Source organism: Chrysochloris asiatica, unplaced genomic scaffold (genome assembly GCF_000296735.1).
Source record: "Chrysochloris asiatica unplaced genomic scaffold, ChrAsi1.0 scaffold00043, whole genome shotgun sequence".
Taxonomy (NCBI): domain Eukaryota; kingdom Metazoa; phylum Chordata; class Mammalia; order Afrosoricida; family Chrysochloridae; genus Chrysochloris; species Chrysochloris asiatica.
The window spans coordinates 19,160,915-19,182,942 of NW_006408561.1; the positions used below are offsets into that span (position 1 = coordinate 19,160,915).

At 40.7% G+C, this 22,028-nt stretch overlaps 1 protein-coding gene across 8 annotated transcripts in view; it reads right to left on the bottom strand.

The window, feature by feature from the left end:
* Positions 1-22,028, bottom strand: part of TNIK (TRAF2 and NCK interacting kinase) — a 549,276-nt gene that overhangs the window by 86,994 nt on the left and 440,254 nt on the right. For 2 of the 8 annotated variants that reach the window (XM_006861833.1, XM_006861832.1), the window contains exons 13-17: positions 17,683-17,793; positions 16,741-16,827; positions 15,489-15,677; positions 3,615-3,779; positions 994-1,233 (exon numbers count right to left, since the gene is read on the bottom strand). In XM_006861833.1, the coding sequence (XP_006861895.1) occupies positions 994-1,233; positions 3,615-3,779; positions 15,489-15,677; positions 16,741-16,827; positions 17,683-17,793 (792 nt within the window). The remainder of the gene's footprint in view (positions 1-993; positions 1,234-3,614; positions 3,780-15,488; positions 15,678-16,740; positions 16,828-17,682; positions 17,794-22,028) is intronic. The other 6 variants (XM_006861835.1, XM_006861834.1, XM_006861837.1 and 3 more) reach the window with 3 other exon arrangements.

A 22,028-nucleotide genomic window follows, 5' to 3' on the forward strand; every position in this document is an offset into this window, starting at 1 on the left:
GGCCACTGAAGCTGGATGAGCTCCTGACACTATTGTGATGATGTAACCTTTAAACCAAAAAATACTTTACCTTAGTAAGTAAAGTATGCCCACCCTTGAGAATTAAGCTCCTTTACAGAACTCATTGTGGGATCTCAAATTGGTAGCAGCAACTTGAAAGGTTACATTAGAAGCTTAGGGGACAGCGAGACCCAAGGAATAGTGGTAGAACAATTTGGAGGAGAATGTGAGAATATTGGTACAACCTGAAGAATGTAACCAATGTTACTGAACTGTACATGTAAAAATTTTATACATTTTTTAAATATGTGGTATTTTATAAGATTTCCAGATTGTTTGTAGCCACATGCACAACCCTGAAACGACTACTGCTCTAGTGTAGACAAAACCAAAACAAAATAATCAAACCTAGGACTGTTCTATCTAGTGGAATGGCTGGTAATTTCACTATACAGTTCCATCCTTAATAATTAATTATGGTTGGAATTAAGTTATGACCTGGCATCCAAATAGCCTTACTTGAATAGGGTCAAGTAAAATATCCCACAAGCAATATTATCTTTTGAACACTTGAAATATGGTTTAACATCATGTTGATAAAAAGTAGGGATAACTGAAATCTGGAAATTTTCAATTTGGCTAGATACAGATTTAGTCAGTTATGAATACATACATTATTCTATTTCTTAATATGGGATGGTATGGAAATAATTATATAGAAAGTTTGGAGATGAAAGCTCTAATTCTGAATTAAGGGTATATGTTTCCAAGCCATTCAATCTACCTGAATCTAAAATTCAAAGAAATTTCCTTAATTTCTTTGTGGTAAATGATACATGACAATCTAAGCCGTAGCTTTGGGAGAAGGGGTGACCTAAACAAACGGGAAAAGGGCAAGGTGCTTTGGCATTATCCCAGTCTTCATTATCATGGAAGGTTTGCAATGGCAGTGACGGTGAAGATGATGTTAATAAAACTACCCAGTAGTACTACCTTTGGTGGAATGTCTTCTTCCTGTCGTAACCAAGAGCTTCGGTCAAACTTTTCAACGCGAGTGGGGAGAGGAGGGTTTTCAGAAGTGGGATCTGAATTCTGGCGTGGCATCTCAACACGATGTGAGGTCACATTTAGAGCCTCCTGGAACCCGGAGAGACCCTTCGTGGGCTGCTCATGCACTGACTGGGAGGCAGTCAAGGCAGGTCCCTGGGATTTCACAGCCACCAGATGTGGGATCTATGCATTAGACCAACAACAGAACATGGTATTAAAAAAAAAAAATCAAATCAACCAGTATCTCAATCAACTGAAGGACAAATAAAGTTATAGGATACAAGGACTGGACTTTATAAAGCTCATCACAGATGTTTACTGAATGCTTTTGAAAAGTTCTTCCAAATTTTCAATTTAGAGCTATGTGTAGCGCTGACCCAGGGTCCCTGACACAAAGTTGACTGATGTACTTGAGACAGCTACCAAGTTAGTGAAATCAGAATTATGATAATAACATAACTATAGTTCGTACACATTTACTGACAGCAACGCAGTGTTTTATAGGAACTTGGCTTTTAATCTGGCTAACTTCCTTCCTTAAAACTTGTAACCTTGACTTGACAGCTTGCTCCTGCTCTACAGAACAAGAACTGCACTTAATTTCAAATCCATTAAGTCCACCAAAAGGTAGACATACATATTATTTTCCATGTGAGTAATATTAAAGTAGAATTCCTGGTGGGGCACTGTGGGATAAAACAGTGGACCACAAGGTCAGTGTGAACAACATGGTCGGCAGTTCAAATTCACTAGTTACTCCTTGGGAACCCTATGGGTCACTATGAGTCGGAATGGACTCGATGGCACTTAACAACAATATAAAGTAGAGCAGATTCACAGTGCATGAGTGCCGTAGCCTGATCTGACTCCAGGTATTGTACTCCCAGAGCTCAAATGCCTAACTCTTCTTTCTAGTTAACTGGCTCTTACTATCTTACCATTTACGGTATCTCTCTTGCCAGTCTCTTTTGTTGGTTCAGAGTTGTAAATCTCCTGACCTGGCATATGCTGGTATTGTTCATGCAAGGAAGACATACATTTTCAGAGGAAATGTGGCTTTTTGAGACAAATATTGAACTCTACAGTGCAGTGCCTGCTCTCCCTGTCATTACCACTTTTTTACCTCCTGTTCAAACAGCCTACTTTCAAAAGTAACCTCAGAAATGTTTGTGGTAGATGTCTGAAAGAATTTAAGACATTTTGGTGAAGGTAGCCATAGTACCCCTTTTTCTAAAAAATGTAATTCCACACTTGAATTCATTTCATATTTCATTTTAAAAGTCCTCTAAGATTTTCTGAAACTTCTTCCTCTCAAAAAAGTGGAGTAAAACAAAAAAAGTGGTGTAATACTTTCCTTTCCAAATTGCTTCAGTGACTGTCAAACTTGAATGTGTATTGGAAACACCTGGAGGAGTGGTAAACTTGTTAAGTACCAGGCTGTGGGGCCCCACCCAAGACTGTCTGATCAGTAAAGCCTGACAAATCTGTATTTCTCTCAAGCTCCTGGGTAGTGCACATCCTGCTGGTCCAGTGACCACACTTTGAGAACCACTGTCTTAGGAAACAGAATGTAATGCTTCCGGTTTCAGGCTCATGCCACGATACCAAAGAACAAAGCTAACACAATAGTTACCACATGCATTGGTGCAGATTTATTTAGTTTGGGGATTATAAGAGAATGCTTATGTCCACCTTTCAGCAACTCCTTTGGATTTCCAGAGGCCAGTTGACCAAGACGTGACTCTATAGTTGACCTTTAGAGTCATGATGGTACGTTCTTCTTTCCCCTCTTCCTCTACCTTGGTTCGAACTGGCCACCTTTCAGTTAGCAGCACTGTACCACCAGGGCTCCTTTCTAATTCAATGGGGCCTTCTACAGAGTTGACTCTTAACAATGAGGGGCTTAGAGGCATCAACCTCCCACATGATCAAAAGTCTGTGTCTAATTTCCAGTTGACTCTTGAGTAACCCAGACTTGAACAGAGTGGGCTCACGTGTACCTGGATTTTTTTTCCCCTGTTGCTACTGTTGTGAGTATCCATTTAAATGCCCTGCGATGCTAATCACCTCCACAGGAACGGCTTCCTTCTCCAGTTAGGGACTAACAGTTACTGGAGGGATGAACTGCTCATGTGGAGATGATTAGCATCATAAGGCATTTTAAGAGGATACTCGCAATCTTGAGTTTACTGCAATCACTGAATGAAATATCCGCGTTTAAAAAAAAAAAAAAATCTGCCTATAAGTGGACCCGTGCAGTGAGTTCAAATTGGTGTTGTTGAAGGGTCAGCTGTTCATATTTTAAGAGCCTGGATTTGATTGGTATTAGTCTGGACTCCTGGTGTGGCACTGTAGGATCAGCACTGGATTGTGAACCCCAAGGTCATTAGTTCAAACCCACATTTGCTTGTTGGAAACCCTAGAGAGGGGTTGCTATGAGCTGGAATCAACTCAATGTCACTTAACAACAGCAGCCTAAATTCATGTTACAATTTCCTGGGCTTTTACTAATTTCTACCCTACATCCTATTGTAATGTCTGATGGAATGAAAGGGAGAAAGTACCTGAGGATCCACTGGTCTGAGCATGGGAGGTGTCCGAGCAGGCTGAACCCCACTGATGCTGAAGGACTCGGACCTTGGGGGCAGGTTAGGGTCAGATATCCTGTTGGCAACCTTATGAGGCATAGCAGGTGAACTCTGCCTGTTGAGCCTTGAACGTTCTTCTACCTAGAAGCAAGAAAAGGAGAGCCCCAGTGAAGAGAAGCTGATTTCTGTCCTTGCATGCTTTTCCTACAGTCCCCTGCACAGCCATTTTTATGCCCTTCTGATCAATTCATTTTAAGAAGCTGAAATCTCCATTCCTGCTCTACACCCAGAATTTGAAAAATTCTCTTTTCTATGAGAAGAACACTAGCAAAAATAACACAATACATCACGCTGCAACTATGACCCTTCCATTAGCCATTACCTTTTGCAATTTTAGGTAGCTGGGAATTTAGGATCTGCTTAAGAGGGGATCTTGCATTAATTGTGATATTATCTTGCCAATTGGTTGCAAAGCCATGGGGTCAGCAAAGGTGAGGAAGCTGTGGTAGGCATGCAGATTGCTTTGGGGAAAATAGAACTTTGCTTTGGGTTGGTATGCTTCCTGACTCATGGCATAGGGAGGGGAAGAACAATTCAGGGGCTGCTGAAGAGAGGATGAAGTTTGGTGCACTAACCCTCCATTTCTTCACATGCCTGGCTGACAGGCAGGTGGGTGTTTCTGGTATCATCTTAATGAGCATGACCTATCTTAAATAGACTTCCTGTATCATTTTCTTTTTGTCTCTTTGGGGTACTTTCTCTTCGGTTGTCACTCCCTGCTCCTGAAAATACACTGCTCCTCCTCATTCTTTCCATTACCAGCTTGGACCCCACTGCTTCGCTCTCCCCGTTCTTCCCCCTGCTTTTCCACACAGTGTTCTTGCTTCTCCGTCCATTTCTCTCCCTACTTCAGCCCTTTCTCCTCTCAGACCATTTCATCTCCTTGTCATTCCCTTTCTTCCAGAATCTCTCTCAGGCCAAACAGGTAACTGATCTGAAGTGCTACATCAGGAAGGCACATGGTGAAGTGTGATCAGAGAATGCCCTTTTTACAGGTAAAACGTACCCTTAGCACTTGCTTACAGCAGGCAGAGTGCCACAGAGGACAATTTGAAAGGGAATTTACATAAACAAGATACACACTGAGCTCTTCAACAACTTCAAGAGCCTAGGACTATTCTCCCAGATCTATCTTGTCTTGTCTTTTATTTTTTATAAAGGGTCACTTTGGCCCTTTATTATTCTCCACTTTCACCAGGACAATGCATGTTCTCTGCACCTTACTGACCCTTCAGTGTGAGCGCCTCGATGCTCCTCTGATGAGTCATGGTCTGGGTACTGTGAGTGTCTAGGTACTCAATATTCAGGTCTGTCTACATATTTTTGGATAACAGCTGAGGACTTTTAATGTTTTTACTGCCTGATTTGAAATAAAATTTCAAAAGAACTTTTTGCTCTGATTTCTTTACCCCATTTTAATCTTTTTGGAGGCAGAATCAGTTTCCTACACAGAATACATCTTTTCCTTAAATTGTCATACTACCTGGAAACATTTTAAAACATAGATACAGGATTGAAAAGAAAACAGCCCTCTTGCCTTTTCTGAGGGGTATTTTGCACATCACTTCCCCCACCATGGCTGTGCAAGGGACATACAACTAGTTGTCATACAGTTGACTTTGGTTTTGAAATTCCATAGCCCAGAAACTTACCACATACCAAATAAGATTAGCAGCAAAAAGCCAGGCGTATAAACCAGAACATATATACTTTGTACGCGTGCGTGAGTGTATGCACACAAAGTATGGCACCAGCAAGAACTATCTGACCATTGCAATGAACAAAAGCACAAAGCCAGTTTAGAGATAAGACCACAAAGAAGATGAATCCCACAAAGACAGCAATAGATAAGCTTGAGACAGAGACATGCAGTGTATTGCTTTTCCAAGTGATCAGACTCTCTGGAAATAAGGTAAAGATTTCTAGGCCACTGAAGTAGTCAAATATTAGCCATTTACCAATGTGCAGGGAAGACTGTTCCTTGTCTTCATAGCACATGGATCACACGTACAAGTACCCCTTGCTATGTGAACTTCTGCTATCAAACCCACCAGAGTCTGGGCTCAGCAACTTGAGAATCAGAGACATTTTCAGATACACAACTATTCAAACTCTAGCCACTTTTCACTTGAAATTCAGGAACCAAATATATTCAGATATTGAGGAATATTTATAGTTATTTTTAACTGTAAGACATACTCGGGCAGCTTAACCCTTTTGTGACCTGTGGGCCATATATTGCCCACTAACATTTTCAACCTCTCAGGTTTGCAAGTGGCTATCCCAGCTGTAGTACATGCTGCTGCCTGGCGGGGACCAGTGTAAATGTGCGAATGTGAAGAAGTGGGCCTCATTTCACCAGTCCCTTCCACCAGAATTCACTTGGGACACATGTGCCCCATATAACTGATTCAAAATCCCTATTACCTCAAAAAATCTTTTCCCTTGATTTCAGCATACCTTCCATTAATAAAGACACACATGATATCAGCAAAAATATCAAAGCAGAATAGAATTCATTCACAAAAGGGTTAAGACATACACAAAGAGACAGCACATTAAAAATGAAAGTAGAAAATTCTGCCCCATAAGACTCCATCTTGGACAAAGATGACAAATTAATTCTTTATTCAGGATCCAAGTCTACCTAACAAAGAAACATCCTCACCTTTGACAGTGCCCAGGCCACAAGGGACCTTAGAGTGGCCAGCAGCCCTAGAGCAGGGCAGAAGGCAGGACACAGATTTTCATAGGCATCCATGGGTTTCATGAGTTGTGTATACTTGTTACTAATGTGCTTCCAGTATAGAAATAACAAGGAACCCAAACTTTACTAAAATGTCCTGTGCTATCTATCAGTTAATTTATATACTAACGCCCACCCTTACTGTGTTTCAGTCTGTACCATTCTAAACCATATGAAACAATCTATTATTTTTATAAAACCCAGCAAACGCAAAGTTGTTATAGTCCAGTTAATTTCAAAGCATGGCAACCTCATGTGTTACAGACTAGAACTGTTCCATAAGGTTCTCTTGGATGTAATTGTTTCAGAAGCAAATCACTAGGTCTTTCTTCCATGGTGCCACTGGGTAGATTGGAACCACCAACTTTTAAGTCAGTTTTTGTTGTTAAGTGCCATTGAGTAGGTTCTGACACATAGCGACCCAATATGGGGTTTCTGAGGAGCAGCTGGTGGGTTTGAATAGTTGATCTTGTGGTTCTTCGTCCAGTGCTGATCCTACAGTGCTACACCAGTAAGTAGTCATTTGCAAACTGCTTGTGGCACCCAGAGACCTAATCTATGAATGTTGTTGTTCTTGTTGTGTGCCATCGAGCTAGTTCTGACCCATAGCGACCCTGTATAGGGTTTCCAAGGAGTAACTGGTGAGCCTGAACTGCCGACCTTGTGGTTCAAACTGACTTTGCAGTCTAGCGCATTAACCCATAGTGCCACACCAGGACTCCAATCTATGAATACACTTTGCAAATTATTTCAGGAATGGTCAAATGTACTAGGCTGGAGTTTGGAGTTTGTCCAAAGGAATCTGTAGAAGTCCAAGAAGGGTACATCAATGAGGCATCTAGCTATACACTTTGTCTTAAGATCATCTTGTCCTAAAGCCTTTAGAAAGTTAATGCTGTCCAAGTGCTTCTGCACCAAAGGGATCTCTTCAGTACTCGAACAAAGATACCAAACCAAACCCTGGAAGAGGTACTTGTCCTAATGATCGTTTTACAGATGGAGAGAGGAGAAAGCTGAATTGTGGTACAGCTAGGAGTGAGCCCTTCAGATTATTTTGATATCGTCAAAAGTCTGTCCCTGAACCATCACAATTTATATCTCTTAAGTGAATAGTAGATATGTGAGAAAAAACAAACATTTTTCCCAGCTGTAATTCAAACATGTGTTAATCTGATTCATACAAGTAGGCTACCCAAAGAAATCTATCAGCCAAATCTTCACTCCAACCTCCTACTGCCAATAGGACATAAATATCAGCACCACCAAAAAAAAGGTATTGGAGTGGCATTGTAGGATACGCACTAGACTGTTAACCATAAAGCTGGTGGTTCAAATAATCCACCAGCCATTCCTTGGAAACCTTATACAGGGTGGCTATGAGTTGGAGTCGACTCAACGGCACTTAACAACAACAATGTCAGAGTGCTAAACACACAAAGTGCTGGACCACACAAGGAAATTTATCTGCCACCAAAGAATTTCATAGTTGAAAGGGAAGATGAGATTGCTCAGAAAGAATTGAGATCAAGATTATGAGCCAGATATCAATTTCATTAAAAAACAAACACACACAATTTTTTCCTTAAAAGGACCATTTTAACAAAACTAACTTTGGAGAAGTCTGTATCATGTCACAGAAATGTCATACTACTAGCAGCATTATAAAACCCCACTTCTGTTGAATCAATTCCAACTCATATGAAGACTATATAGGGTTTCAGAGTTTGCAAATCTTTATGGGAACAGATAGCTTCATGTTTCTCCCTTTGAACGGGTTGGTGGGTTTGAACTACCAACATCATAGTTAGTAATCCAATGCCTATCCCACAGTGCCATCAGGGCTCTTTAGCATTATAGGGAGAAAGAAAATAAAAATGATCTCAGAGAAACAATTCTGCTCTAGGCTGAGCTATGTTGTCCATTGGCTAAACAAACAGAAGAGCAAAAAGTAAATTTTGCAGATTACAAAATTTCAGAAAAATCTTCAAAAAAAAAAAAAATATATTTAAATATGTATAAACATATTTAAGCATGCATAAAAAGAAATATTTCATCAATGAAAATTGCTATATGTTTTGAGGAATCAAAAATAATTTGCAGGTTACAATAATGAATATTTTGCAACAATGAGTATTTGTTGTAAAATAAAATCATAGAAGTAATGTCAAAACTATCAACAGCAAAAATACTACTTACTATTTATAAGTGCATTTTAATAATGGTTTATATGTTGTATGGTGAGTGGGGTCTATGAAGTTCTTAGAAGGCTTTATTTAAGAGCTAATGTATGGTGAATTTCACCACAATCATAGGAGAATTCCATTGTGCTTTTCAACTGCACAAAACAGTTTGACTTTTAAACTTACTGCCAACTCTGAAGAAAAAGTGAGAAGTCAATAAATAACTTGTAAGAGTTCATTAGATACTTTGACCCTGTGGCTCACTTGCCACATAAAAAGCTGAGTCATACTGTCCTTTGGCAAAATAACATGGGCAGATGGTGACAGAGCAAGATAGGGGATGCCCCCTTGAGGCACCCTTAGGACAGGGGAGACTCATTCATATGGAATGCTTAAAATGAAATCTTGTCTCAAGATTAAGAGTCTGGACTAGTCTTTCAAGATCTGCTCCTAACCAATGATTCCAGATAAAAATATGGATCCTCCAGTGAATGTACACATCACTTATAACAAAATAAACCAATAGCAAGTGGAGATAGAATATTAAAAAGGCACATCTGTCACTGGGGAGAAGTGGGTGGAAATAATAAGAGGTATCTGTGATCTTGGCCAAGTGAAATCCAAACTGAAAACAAAAGAGACAAGCTCTTACTCCTTATGGGTTATGACGGCCTTGAAAACGAAACATGTTGAATAAGAATAATATACAGGTAATCCCCCTTTTCAAATGACTTCCTCAGAAGTTGGTTTTTACTTCAGTTCAATACTTTTTATTTTATTTTTAAGTTTTCATTATTATTACCTTTGTTATAATTACCTTGATAAATCCAATCTTTGAACATCTATGATTGATAACATAAGCAAATTACACACTGCAACATTTAATACTGTTACTAATAAGGAGCTCTGGTAGCGTAGTGCTTACGAATCGGGCTGCAAACCGCAAGGTCAGCAGTTCGAAACTACCAACTGTTCCGCGGGAAGAAGATGAGGCTTTCTGTTCCCGTAAAGATTTACAGCCTCGGAAACCCTGTACAGGGTTCCAACTCGCTATGAGTTGGAACCGACTCCATGGCACATAACAACAACAACAACAACTAATAAGATACACAATAAAAACCAGACTGTTGCAACTTTGATTTGTTGTAACTCATATATGTCATAAATTGGGGATTACCTGTACAACACCTGCATTTATATAGTTTTAATGGCACATTCACACACAGTATTGCCAATGCTTCTCCCAAGTGTGAAACACAAGTGCTGATGAAGAAGCTGAGCTTCCAGAAAGCTGGAAGACTTGCCCGAAGTCATAAGGCTAGAAAACAGAAGTACTTGAACTCAAACATTCTTCTTACTATTTCGCTCTAGGTTTCTCTTACTTGGAATCTTAATAAAGATAAGCAGAAACTAAAGAAAGATAACAGCAGAGGTGCCAACTCTATGTATGGTAATTTGAGAACCTCATCTGTAAAGTAAATCATATATATATACGTATATATATATATAAGGAGCTCTGATAGCGTAGTGGTTACGTATCAGACTGCGAATCGTAAGGTCAGCAGTTCGAAACTACCAGCTGTTCCACGCGAGAAAGATGAGGCTTTCTGCTCCTGTAAAGATTTACAGTCTTGGACACCCTGTACAGGGTCGCTATGAGTCGGAACCGACTCCACGACACATAACAACAACAAATATATATATATATAAGATACATCAGGATAGAACAGAGAAATGTGAGAGGAGGAGTTTTTATAAACAGAGACTTTAAAGTCCAATGGACTGGTGGAAAGAAAAGACAACTTGCCCTTTACCCGACCATGATTTGTTAAATAAAACCGAGGCCAGATGCCTAGCATGCATCAGTTAAGTGTCAGAAAAAAATAATCTTATGTAACACTCATGTAGACAGAGCATTCTGTTCCTGCTATAGCTGATGCAAAATAAAAAATGAAGTGTGTGTGAGGTGTGGGATGTTTGCACATTTGTTGTCAGGGCCATACAATCACGAGCCATTTTAAGGAATGGTGGTGGTGGTAGTGTGCCATGGGGTTGGTTTCGATTCATAGTGACCTTGCATAGGGTTTCTGAGGCTGTAAATCTTTACGGGAGCAGAAAGCCTCATCTTTCTCCCACGGAGCAGCTGGTAGCTTCGAACTGCTGACTGTGAGATTAACAACCTGACTCATAACCACTACGCTAATAAATCTCTATCTGTAGTATTGTCTATCGCGTCATATGTATGTGAAAGTTGGACAATGAATAAAAAAAGACCATAGACGAACTGATGCATTTGCCTTACGGTGTTGGAGGAGAATATTAAAAGTACCATGAAGCATGAAAAGAACAAACAAATCTGTGATGTCAGAATGCTCCTTAGAAGCCAGGATGGCCAGACTTCATCTCTCATGTTTTGGACATGCTATCAGGAGGGCGCAGTCCCTGGAGAAGGATGTCATGTTTGTTAAAGTGGAAGGTAGTGAAAAAGAGAAAGATCTTCAATGAGATGAATGGGTGCATGGCTGCAGCAATGGTCTCAAGTGCAGGAATGATTGTGTAGTTGACTCAGGACTAGGCAGGTTTCATTCTGTTGTCTATAAGGTTGCTATGAATCACTACCAATTCAAAGGCACCTATAAACAAGAACAACAACTATCCAAAAAGTAACAGTGAGGAAAAAGAACCTCCAAATTCTACTGATGTTTAACAGGTCATACTGATACTTTCACTAGACAAATCTGACTTCCATCCTAATCCAGATGTGGAAGGGAGATTTAGATGACACAGATTATTACCAGCCCAGCAAATGGAGCTTGAAAGGGGAGAGGATTCCTTGTCCCCTTTAACACAGAGACGTTAATGCTCCTTTCTGGCTGAAATCTGAAAATAAAAGCCAATGTGACATTCAGGACAGATAACATTCTCAGTAAAAGAGACAGAGAAAGGCTCATTAGGATCTGAACATGATTGAGTACTTTCATTTGCTCCTACTTGCATCCAACAAGTTAATGAGAAAGGTAATGAGAGATGCGATTATCACTTCTATTTTACAAAGTGAAGAAACAAAAGTACAGAGCATGAAGCATTATAACAACATTACACTGCTGATGAAAAATTGTTGATTTGAGCTTAGGAAGAGAAGACGTTAAGTGGATGGAAAAGTACTCAGGTAAGGAAGCCATCTTGATGAAAAGGTGCAAAGTTGAGTTAGAAATCAAATGATGGAGCAGATTTCAGAAGAGGTTGGAATGGGTGGAAGGTGGTGGGGTGGCATCTTCAACGGCACATGGGGCAAGAAAAAAAAAAATGTTCAAACCCTGTATCACAGAAAAGAGTGGCCTGGGCATAGCTACTGACTCATCCCTAGAAGAAGATACATTTGAAAAACAAATGGCATTTTAAAATTCTACCTCCCAAAGAAAGTTCTGTTAAGTGCTGTTGAGTAGGTTCCAACACATAGTGAGTCTGTATAGGGTATCTGAGGTGCAGCTGGTAGGTTTAACAGCCAATCTTGTGGTTCAAGCTAACCTTGGGGTTGAGTGCTTTATCCTATAGCTCCACACAAGGTTATTTAATCAGTTGGTAATTAAAATGAGGATAATCCAGAAATTCTGTTCATATCCAAAGTCTTAAAAGATGTTACTGTTTGGCTACTTTGAGCCCCACCCACCTCTCCAGTGTAAGAAAAAAAGATCTGTAAATAACACATTAGAAGAAAAGTTTGTATATTGCTCATGTGAAAGTATTAAAATGGTAAGAAAACAAAGATTCTCACTCTCAGTTTTACCAACCTCAGTAAGAAGCAGGTGTTTAAAAAATGAATCAAGCCAAGGCAGACAATTATTTGGTCTTGTTTGTACCCCAGTTGTTCTGATTCCCCAATTTAGCACTGCCACTCATTCTATTATCTTAATAATGTCTCATCTTTCTTCTAAAATATGGACACCTACTCCAAGGCTTGGGAACTGTTTCCCAAACAGACTGAAGGTTAGTTGGAAGATAGACTAGGTTAACCACACCCAGGAGGATAGGATGAAATATGAAATCCCAAAAGCATGTTCCCACACATGTCTAGAAATGCATGAAGCCCAAACAAAGAGCACCAGCTGCTTGGAAGCCAGGGACCTGGGAAGATGTCACCCACCGGGGGTGGCCCAGACTTATGATGCCCGGGGAATCTCACATCGGGAGTGCTTGATGACACAGCCATGTTGTTTGCACTCCCAAGTGCTATGTGTCTTTTACTGTTAGGATCTTGGTGAGGAAGCCTAGGGGAAATAGCAGGTCTAGAAAACTTCCTCGATGACGTCTGCAAACACTTGCGTCCAGGAATCTCGCTGCTTCTGAACGCCCGGGAACTGCGAACTACCTCAGAACAGAGAGGATACGCTAGGAAATTTAGTGACGAGGACAAATAGTAACTAGAAAACAATGAAGTCCAAGAGGATAAATTCAAATCAGAGTAGGCTGGGTAGAGGCTGAAGGAAGGGAGTGGAAACTGCTCCAAGCTCTTCCCCCGTTTCTGGTACATTTGTGCATGGAGGAGCTGTGGAGGAGAAAGAAGGAATTCTGGGATGCTCTGCAGGGAAGGATGGTCTTCTTCAATGGGATCTGGGGGTGAGCCTCTCCTAAGCCCATGCTTGTGGCTGGGAACATGGAAGACCAGGTGGTCAGGCATCAAGGAGAGGTCACCTAAGGATGCAGCACTTCTTAGAGGGGTTGAGGCACTGGTGAACACGCGTGAATTCATGGCCCTCCTGCCCCAAGGTCCATGTGAGTCTCTAAGGTCCTCCTTAATTCCAGTAATGGACAATAAGGGGCTTGTCACTTTGGAAATGTTCGGAGAGGACACACAAATAGCCTTAGATCCTAACCCTCGAGGTGATCTACATCCTTGGGAGCGAGATCTCTCTGAAGATCTCACTACGGTCCTTGAAGTTTCCTGAGGCTTCAGTTGTTCTTCAAGATCAAGTCTAATAGGACAAGCTGGCCCATCTTTCTTCTGTGAGTGATGGAGTCTTGATCTGGAACCATTAATCCCTGCAGGTACGACTGGCATTAGCTTTGTAGAGGCTAGTTTTTCAGCTTTCTGAACACCTGCCAAGGTCAGGAGCTGTGAGTCTGGCTTAGAAAGTAGGTTAGAAGTGGATGAAGATGGCATATCTCTGCCAGCCAGGAAGCACGCGAGCTGCTGTTTAACAGCAGAGTGATCCTGCTTAGCTGGAAGAACAGGTGGATTATTAAAGAGCCGTTGCTGTACCTGGGAGTAGGATCACAAAACTGAATTATTGATCTGAGAGAAAGAGGCAGCAGTTAAACTAAGGTTGCTAAGGATCATATTTATACTAAAGTGAAGAAAAATATTCTCTACCTTGAATTAGAAGTGTTTCTCTACAAGTTGACTTTTTAGTTTTAAAAGGAAAATTACTTTGTTTCTCTTATAAAAACACTACATTACCATTACAAACTGTTTAAATAATATTGGTTGTTTTTGTGTGCTGTCCAGTCGGTTCTGACACATAGCTACCCTCTACAAGGTTTCCAAGAGCAGCTGGTAGGTTTGAACTGGCAGATCTTGTGACTAGCACAGTTAGCAGTCCTGTGCCTATTCTACAGTGGCCTACAAATTCTACCTCCCATAAACATCCATCATTAATATTAGGACAATACCATGTCAAGCATTTCACATATATGTAGAATTAACAAAAAAGTAAAGGAGACCACAGAATTTTCTTATAAAAAATAGGATCTAGTTCTGGCAATGCCAGTTTGGTTCTGGTAATGCCTCGATAACCTGAAAAATGTCCAGATATAAATATATAGCGAGTGAAGCAGCTCCATAGGATAAGCACTGGACTGGTTTGAGCCCACCAGCTTTTCCATGGGAGAAAGATGAGGCTTTCTGCTCCTGCATAGATTTAAAGCCTCAGAAACCCTATACAGGGTTATTATGAGTGGGAATCAACTCAAAGGCACTTAACAACAACAATGACAAATACCTAAAGATAGTAGATTAAAAACCAAAGTCAGACATCAAAAATCCCATTTTTGAAGTGACTAGTTGAGGTGAGAGGAACATAGAGCAAATCGCCCTAAATAAAAACCCCACGAATGACAGAATTGAAAATCCTGTGTTACACTACGTTTCCTGATACGGTGTTGCCCTGGGAGACTGGTTGATCTTGGATAGAGTTATTGCTTATTTGCTTGACCTGTTTGGCTATCGCCATCCCCCCACTTTCCCATCTAAACTAATTTTAATTAGATGTTTAAAATAGCTAATTATAGAGCCAAATTGATGAAAATTCTTCATTTGGATGTTGAGAAAATGAAGGACCATTATTTTGGAAGTGTTTGCAAATGAAATATTAACACCTCTGATCCTGGAAAGTGAACACTACAAGTCCAAGTCTTAAAGTTGACTGTGTGACAGTTAGCACCACATAAGAACCTGGCAGTATTAGCACTAACGCTAACAATCAGTAATAGGACCCACATATGGGCGCATAGTAACCCTACGCAAAATTCCAATGTTTTACATCAGACTTTCCCACAGAAAAGTCACAAAAGATTGTCATATCACAAATTGAGCTGGACTCTTATAAAGAAAATAATGATTCTACTTCCAGCAGTTGCCTTTAAAAATCCCAAGAACCCTGGATGGAATAAGGTACCCTATCTTTTCTATATAGCAATAATCATTTCTACAGAAAAACAATTACATTTCTTCCCAAGCAAAGTGTGTACCTTATAATGAATTGTTTTCCAGTTTAGCAGCACGAGTTTATGTGTCCGTATCTACTAGGTAAATGCATTATCACTCAAAGACTGTCCAATGTGGCATGGCACCCCGTTTTTACTTACCTCCTTGGCCCAAGCTGGCTTCTCACTAGGGCTCATCCCTTCTTTGTAATGATACAGTGGTTTCTTCTCCACAGGCCTCTGTTCTTGCCGTTGATGCTGAAGGGATACCAAATAGTCCCTTTCTTGCTTTAGCTGTCTCTGCAGTCTTTCTGCTTGTCTCTGTTCTTCCAATTGTTTGCGCTTATATTCCTGAGTAGGTTGGGAAAGAGGTGGAAAGAAAAGGCCAAATCACCATATAGAAACCAGTGGCCAGGACCAATTAAGCAAACAATGGAGGCAAAAGTGATGATAAATAATGGCGAATATTAATACAAGGGGGTTTCAAAAAGTTCATGGGAAAATGGAATGAAAAGACAATGGAATCTCATACTAGCAGATGTCAGAATGTGCCATAGATGCAAGCTAAGCTTAGGTTAGCATTAGCACAAGAATGTGGGTCTATAATGAAAACATGAGTGCTCTAATGGAAACCTGTACAGAATACCACCACTTGCAGTGACTTGTCTTACTGCAACTGAGAAAGTAGCAATAGTGAGGACATTTGGATGGTCAGTACACAAGCCCTACAAGGAGTCATCCATTTCCTGATTTAGTAATTAAAGCACTGAAGCATGTATCATTGATTACAAAACTAAATAAATGGTTAAAGATAATTGCCTAAGTCATCTTTTGTTTTATAAAACTTGGACCAACAAAACTCATTAACAAGCTTAAAAAAAAACCATAACGTCACTGAATAAAAGTACAATTTAAAAATACATCCACAAAGAAGTCCATTTGGAGAACAGTACAATAATAATAAATTAAAAAGCACTTTAAGGGAAAATTACATGATCACAAGAACACAAAATGTCCCCATTGTAAGGGGAAAACTAATAGTCTGCAAATAAAATTTGACTTTATAACATAATGTGTTTTTATGGAAGAGGGGAATTTTGCTGTGATTGTATTCCAGCATGTTGTAAATGGCCTTAAAAATTCCTCTGCCATCAACACAGTGGGTCTTGAAAACAGTCTGAGCTTGTATAAGGCTGGATTCATGCTAATGCTTCTGAAATAGATGGAGTAATGAGTATATTAAACGTCTTAATATTTGGCAAATTCAGTCACGAAATGCATTCAGTTTCTGTGAGATTTTGGAGGTACATGAAGCTAGGAGGATTCCCTCTTTTGGAAGGAGGCACAGACAGACAGACAGACACATACAGTATGAACACAGAGCAGGTGAGCTGGCACTTGGCTTTCCCATTACCAGAAGTAGAGCTTGTTCATGCAGTAGCTGTTGCTGCAAGATCTCTAACTGCCTCTGCTCCTCCTCTAACTGTCGCCTGATGTACTCCTGGCGAGGTGGGCAGCAGAGAATTCAGAGGAACACCAAGAGAGACAGAAGAGAGAGAGAAAAAGAACCGGTAATTTCAAAGGTGACAAGAGCTGCCAAGTAAGGTATAGAAGGAAGGAGGGAAAAAAAATACCCAGACACCTCCTCACAAAACAGGAAGAGTATGCCACACACCAAAGCAAAAGCATTTCAATATAGTCAAAAGCACAAATCCTCTACCCACAATAGCTGACTAGATGGCTCCGTTTTATTGCTATGATTTGATTTTCATATACCCAAGTACATTTTAAAGCTTTTCATTACTGGCTCTGCTTTTTATGGACTGCCTGGAATTAACAATGCTATAAATTTCAGAGGATCCTGTGTAGCCAGCAGGGATAAAACAATCGTCGAATGCCATCATGTGCCATCTTTGTAACGGAACCCTCCTGCAGATTTCCTCTGTGCTGTTAGAATGTGACTCTAACAGGGAGAGAGAGAAAGGGGTCTACATCAATGACTCAAGTCATGGAGAACAGAGAGCACATGAGTAGAAAAGTTCTTCTGAAGCAATGACAGTAGTACTTGGAGAGTACCCATGCTTCAGCACTGCCTTCAAAGCAGATACGTGGGCTTGGGAGAACCAGAAGATTAAGGTATGTCAAGGGGCTTTGGCCTGGGTTGGGAGTGAGGCTGAATGAGTGGGTGTTGCCAAGGTTGTGCATTTGACTGCTTGAATAGGTGAGAATAGTTGCTTGAGGAAGAGTGAAAACCCACTTAAACTGAGCAGACCTAAGAGAAAGTGACCCACACCCCATGGACGCCTGGCACTGGAGTTCACTTGGAGCCATCGGTGGTACCCTGGTCCTGCTGTACCTGCTCATGCTCTGCACGCCGCCGCTCCTCCTCCCGGCGCATCTGCTCCTCATAGTGCCTGCGCTGTTCCCTCTCCTGCTGCTTCCTCAGCTCTTTCTCTCGCCTTTGTTGCTAGGGAGAACAAGAGGACAATCATGAGGGAAACAGACACTGGAAGTGGGGTGTCAGGAAAACAGCCAGGAGAGCTGTAGAACTAAGACAGCAGCGCTAATGGAGAGATGACAGAATGCTCCGAGTCTCTTCCTCTCCCTTCTCCTGGGCTCTCATGGCAGGGAGAGGGTGATGTGGAACACTATATCATTGATCATGTATGTAGACTCGTCAGGTTTCTACTTCAACCTAGAAGTTTCCATAAAGCACATACTCTCAATTAGTGATGGGAATTTTCAAAGCCAAGGCAGAAAACATTCATGTATAATAGGTTCCTTATAAAGTATCATCAAAGAGTTTATGACATTATTTAGGTTTTGAAGTACAGTCACAATGCTATTGCCATTCATTTCTTTCCACACCATGTAAGTCCAACATTTCATAAAGCAAAACCAGACAAGTAATGGCTGATGGTGCAATAGAAGTTATTGGTTTCTATTTAGTTAACTACCCTTTCTCCTTCTGCTGCCTCTCTGAGTTTTATGGACTATTTATTTTTAACAAATCAGAACTACCCACTCAAGTAACACCGTGATGCTCAGGAATCATCATCATCATCTCATATTTACTGTACAGTTACCAGGCCCTGGATAGTGTGGTAACCACCTTACATACTTTAACTTACTTGCTCTTCCCAACAATCTTCTGAGGTAAATATTATTGTTATCCCAATTTCATATGAGAAAACTGAAGCACAGAGTCATTAAAATTGCTCAAGGCCATATACTCGGCATATGGTGGAGCTTGATTTCAAAGTCAGGCAATATGACGAATGTCTGAACTCCATCATTACGGAAGATGAAGAGGCAACAGGAGTTGACATGAAGATCATAATTTTTCCAGCTCTTCATTATACTTTCAAGCAAGGAGAATATCTTAGGAGAAGGCATCAAAGTAGGCTAAGCAATTACAGAAGTAAATAGTTCTCATCTAGAGAGAGTACTCCTTTCCTCGGAACATTTGGAACTGTGTAGGCAGATGCGGGAGCTTTTTCTGGTTGTTCCAATGACTGGGGAACATTTAGCAAGTGAGGCCAGGGATGCTAACCCTGCTACATTGTGCAAGACAGTCATGCATTACAATGTGCTTTACCACATAATATGCCGTTGTTGTTGTTGTTGTTGTTAAGTGCTGCTGAGTGGGTTCTGACTCATAGCAACCCTGTATAGGGTTTCTGAGGAGCAGCTGGTGAGTTTGAACCACTGACCTGGTGGTTCAACTCAACCTTGTGATCAGGTGTATTATCCTACAGCGGCCACATCAGGACTCCAATATGCTACTCATACTCCTTGTAAGGAAGTTTATAAGTCCTCTGTGTCAGGGCACAGATACTGGGACTTTTCCTCCCTCAAACAGGAGGGCCACAAGAAACACCTAAGGGGGATCCATTCCCAACATTCTTAACACTTTATTACAGGACTGAGAAAACAGCAGGTACCGGAAGTTAACAGATTGTGGCTGTATCACACTGACAAACTAGCTCTATTTTGTTGTTGCTAGGTGTCATTGAGTTGTTTCTGACTCACAGTGACTCTGTATAGGGTTTCTGAGGAATGGCTGGTGAGTTTGAACTGCCGACATTGCTAGCTCTATATAACCCAGGAAACAGCCTCCTAGGACTAAACCAACCACAGACAATCACATGCCATCAAGAGGCCTTCCTGATGCAGCCAGTGCTGCAATCGTCCTACCTACTTCCTACCAAGAGCCTCTGAGGTTCAGGAGATAGGCTGAATCTTTTGAGATTTACAGTCTTTCACTTCCAGATCAGTAATTATTTGTCCATCAGAGATTTGTCCATCATTGATCAGACACAGAAGGAATTTAAGCAGCCCAATGATCTGATCAGAGTTGCATTTTCAAAAGGCTTCCTATAGGTTTGGGAAGTGGTAAGACTAGAAGCTAAAAAGCAGTGAGAAGCTATTCTGCTGCTTCAGGCATGCACTGACACAGTATCAATGAGCTAAGCAGAGGGAGCCTGAGAGTCCACATTCATTATCTTTTCTGAGGATGAGGATATAACTGAAAGGAGGAAAGACTAAAAACACTAATTAGACATTCAGTCTTCCTATCAGGGCTGGAATAGATATCAAGTTAGTAGGAGAAATTAGAAATAAGCAAATGGCAGAGTTTGGTGACTTGAGTGTGTGAGAAGGAAAAGCAGGTTTGAGGATGGGAAAGAGGGGTATTTTTGGGTGCCAGAAAGAGTCACATTCCATATATGTTTAGCAGAAAAATAATACAGGAAGACGAGCTGAAAACATCAGACCAAAAATCAACTGAATAATTTGGACTACAGACCCAAACAGAGATATTTCCAACACTCAACCCAGATGAATCAGTGCCAGCAAAGAGAATAAAATAATTATGTGTACATATCTAACACCTGGCAGGAACTAGCTCTAATTTAGCTAACAGTTTTTAAAAAACTCTAACCACTAGTCTCTTTCTTAAGGAAAAAAAATCAAGCCTTTGAAGATTTAGCTGATTTTTATGTGAAGGATTTGTACGTTCCAACCCCTATGCCAGGAATCAATATTGTTTTATAATTACATGCCACTCTGGTCCCCCATATGAGGTGTGTGCAGTATTGATTGCAACACAAGAGGAGCTGGGCTTCCCAAGTATTCTGCAGTTTCTGAGAAAGACACTCAAAAGTAACTAATAATTAATAATGATCCCACTTGGATCAGCTGCTGCAAAAGCAAGGAGGCATCTGTCAGGGCTTCGGTTCCTGTGGTGAGGCTGAAAAATAAATCACTTCCCCCACCTTCCAAGGGCACCCTGCCAACTTCCAGCTGCTGTGCTTCCATGTTCATGCCTTTCCCAGGAAAATGTTTGTTCTCTCTCCTTCTGTGCATGGGCTGTTTGAGAGGAAAGACAAACCCTCAGATGCTGACCTCAAGGAGACACCTTAGCAAAGCTCTGAGGACTCTTAACAGAAGTAGCTAGCCTAGAGCTAGGCCTGCGTTTCATTCACGCTGTATGGCCCACCCCTCACACAAGCCTAGAGCTTGGCAGGTGCACACACAAACTAGTTTAACTTAACCGAGTAAAAACCTTGGGTCAAAAGAAGACAATGTAACATCCTCTTTAATTGCTTTGGAGGCAGCTTCCCTATCAATATTTATAGCTTATATCACTCTGACTTATATTAGGAAGTCCCTGTGTGGTACAAAGGGTTAAGTGCTCGGCTGCTAGCTAACAGGTCCTAGAGGTACCTCAGCAGAAAGGTCTGGTGACCTTCTTCTAAAACATCAGCCATAGACAGCTCTAAGGAGCACAGTTCTACTCAGACCCACATGGAGTTGCCATGAATCAAAATGAACTCAATGGCAAATGATACCTTATGTTATAGTTATTTGAGTATGTCTTAGCTAGTATGGAATTGAATTTGAAAGCTATTTGTGGGGGAGGGTCTTTGTTCCACTGCAGTTTTCATCCCCATTGTATCCCACAGTGCACTTGGTACCATCCAGATGTGTTGCATTGAATACTACAGATTGGGTATCAAGACCAGGGAAGAGAGTCTTGAAGAGCCTCTTTGTGCATTTGTACTTCCATACCCTCAGATAGCCCTTAGGGCCTGAACATTCTTGTGTGCTGATTACTGACAATATTCCCTAAAACCAAGAATCTTCTACAATTAGCACTGGCATGCTATCTATTTGCCATAAAGAAAGGCAAGAAATAAAATAAGGGAGGAAGAGTCTAATCTGGAAGGAGTGGGAAAGGTGACAATCAAACAGCATTTGTAAATTTTATTCAAATTATGCATAAAGATAACAGTGATCCTACTGTCAAAGAAGAATGACTTAAACCAACTACTCTAAAACTCATGAAAGATGCTCCCACTGGGTTGAATTGCCTACACACACATTTCCATCCAAATTTTCTTGGAGGCATTATCAACAAGTTTCATCACTGAAAACTAGACAAGTCAGTAGATCTTTATAAATGTATCCATTTTTTTCCTAGTTGGGGGATGACTGATAGTACCTATTCTGAACACTTTTTAAACTAAAGTCATCACTGACCTTTCCTATGGCGAACATCAGTGGTGTATTCATCCCCCATTGTCTTCTGTTGGTGGTTGCAAATCATACATTTTTTAGAAAAGATTTTTAAAAATGGTTTTAAATTGTAGTTAAAAATAAATACATATACATCATTGTTGTTGATTGTTGTTGTTGTTG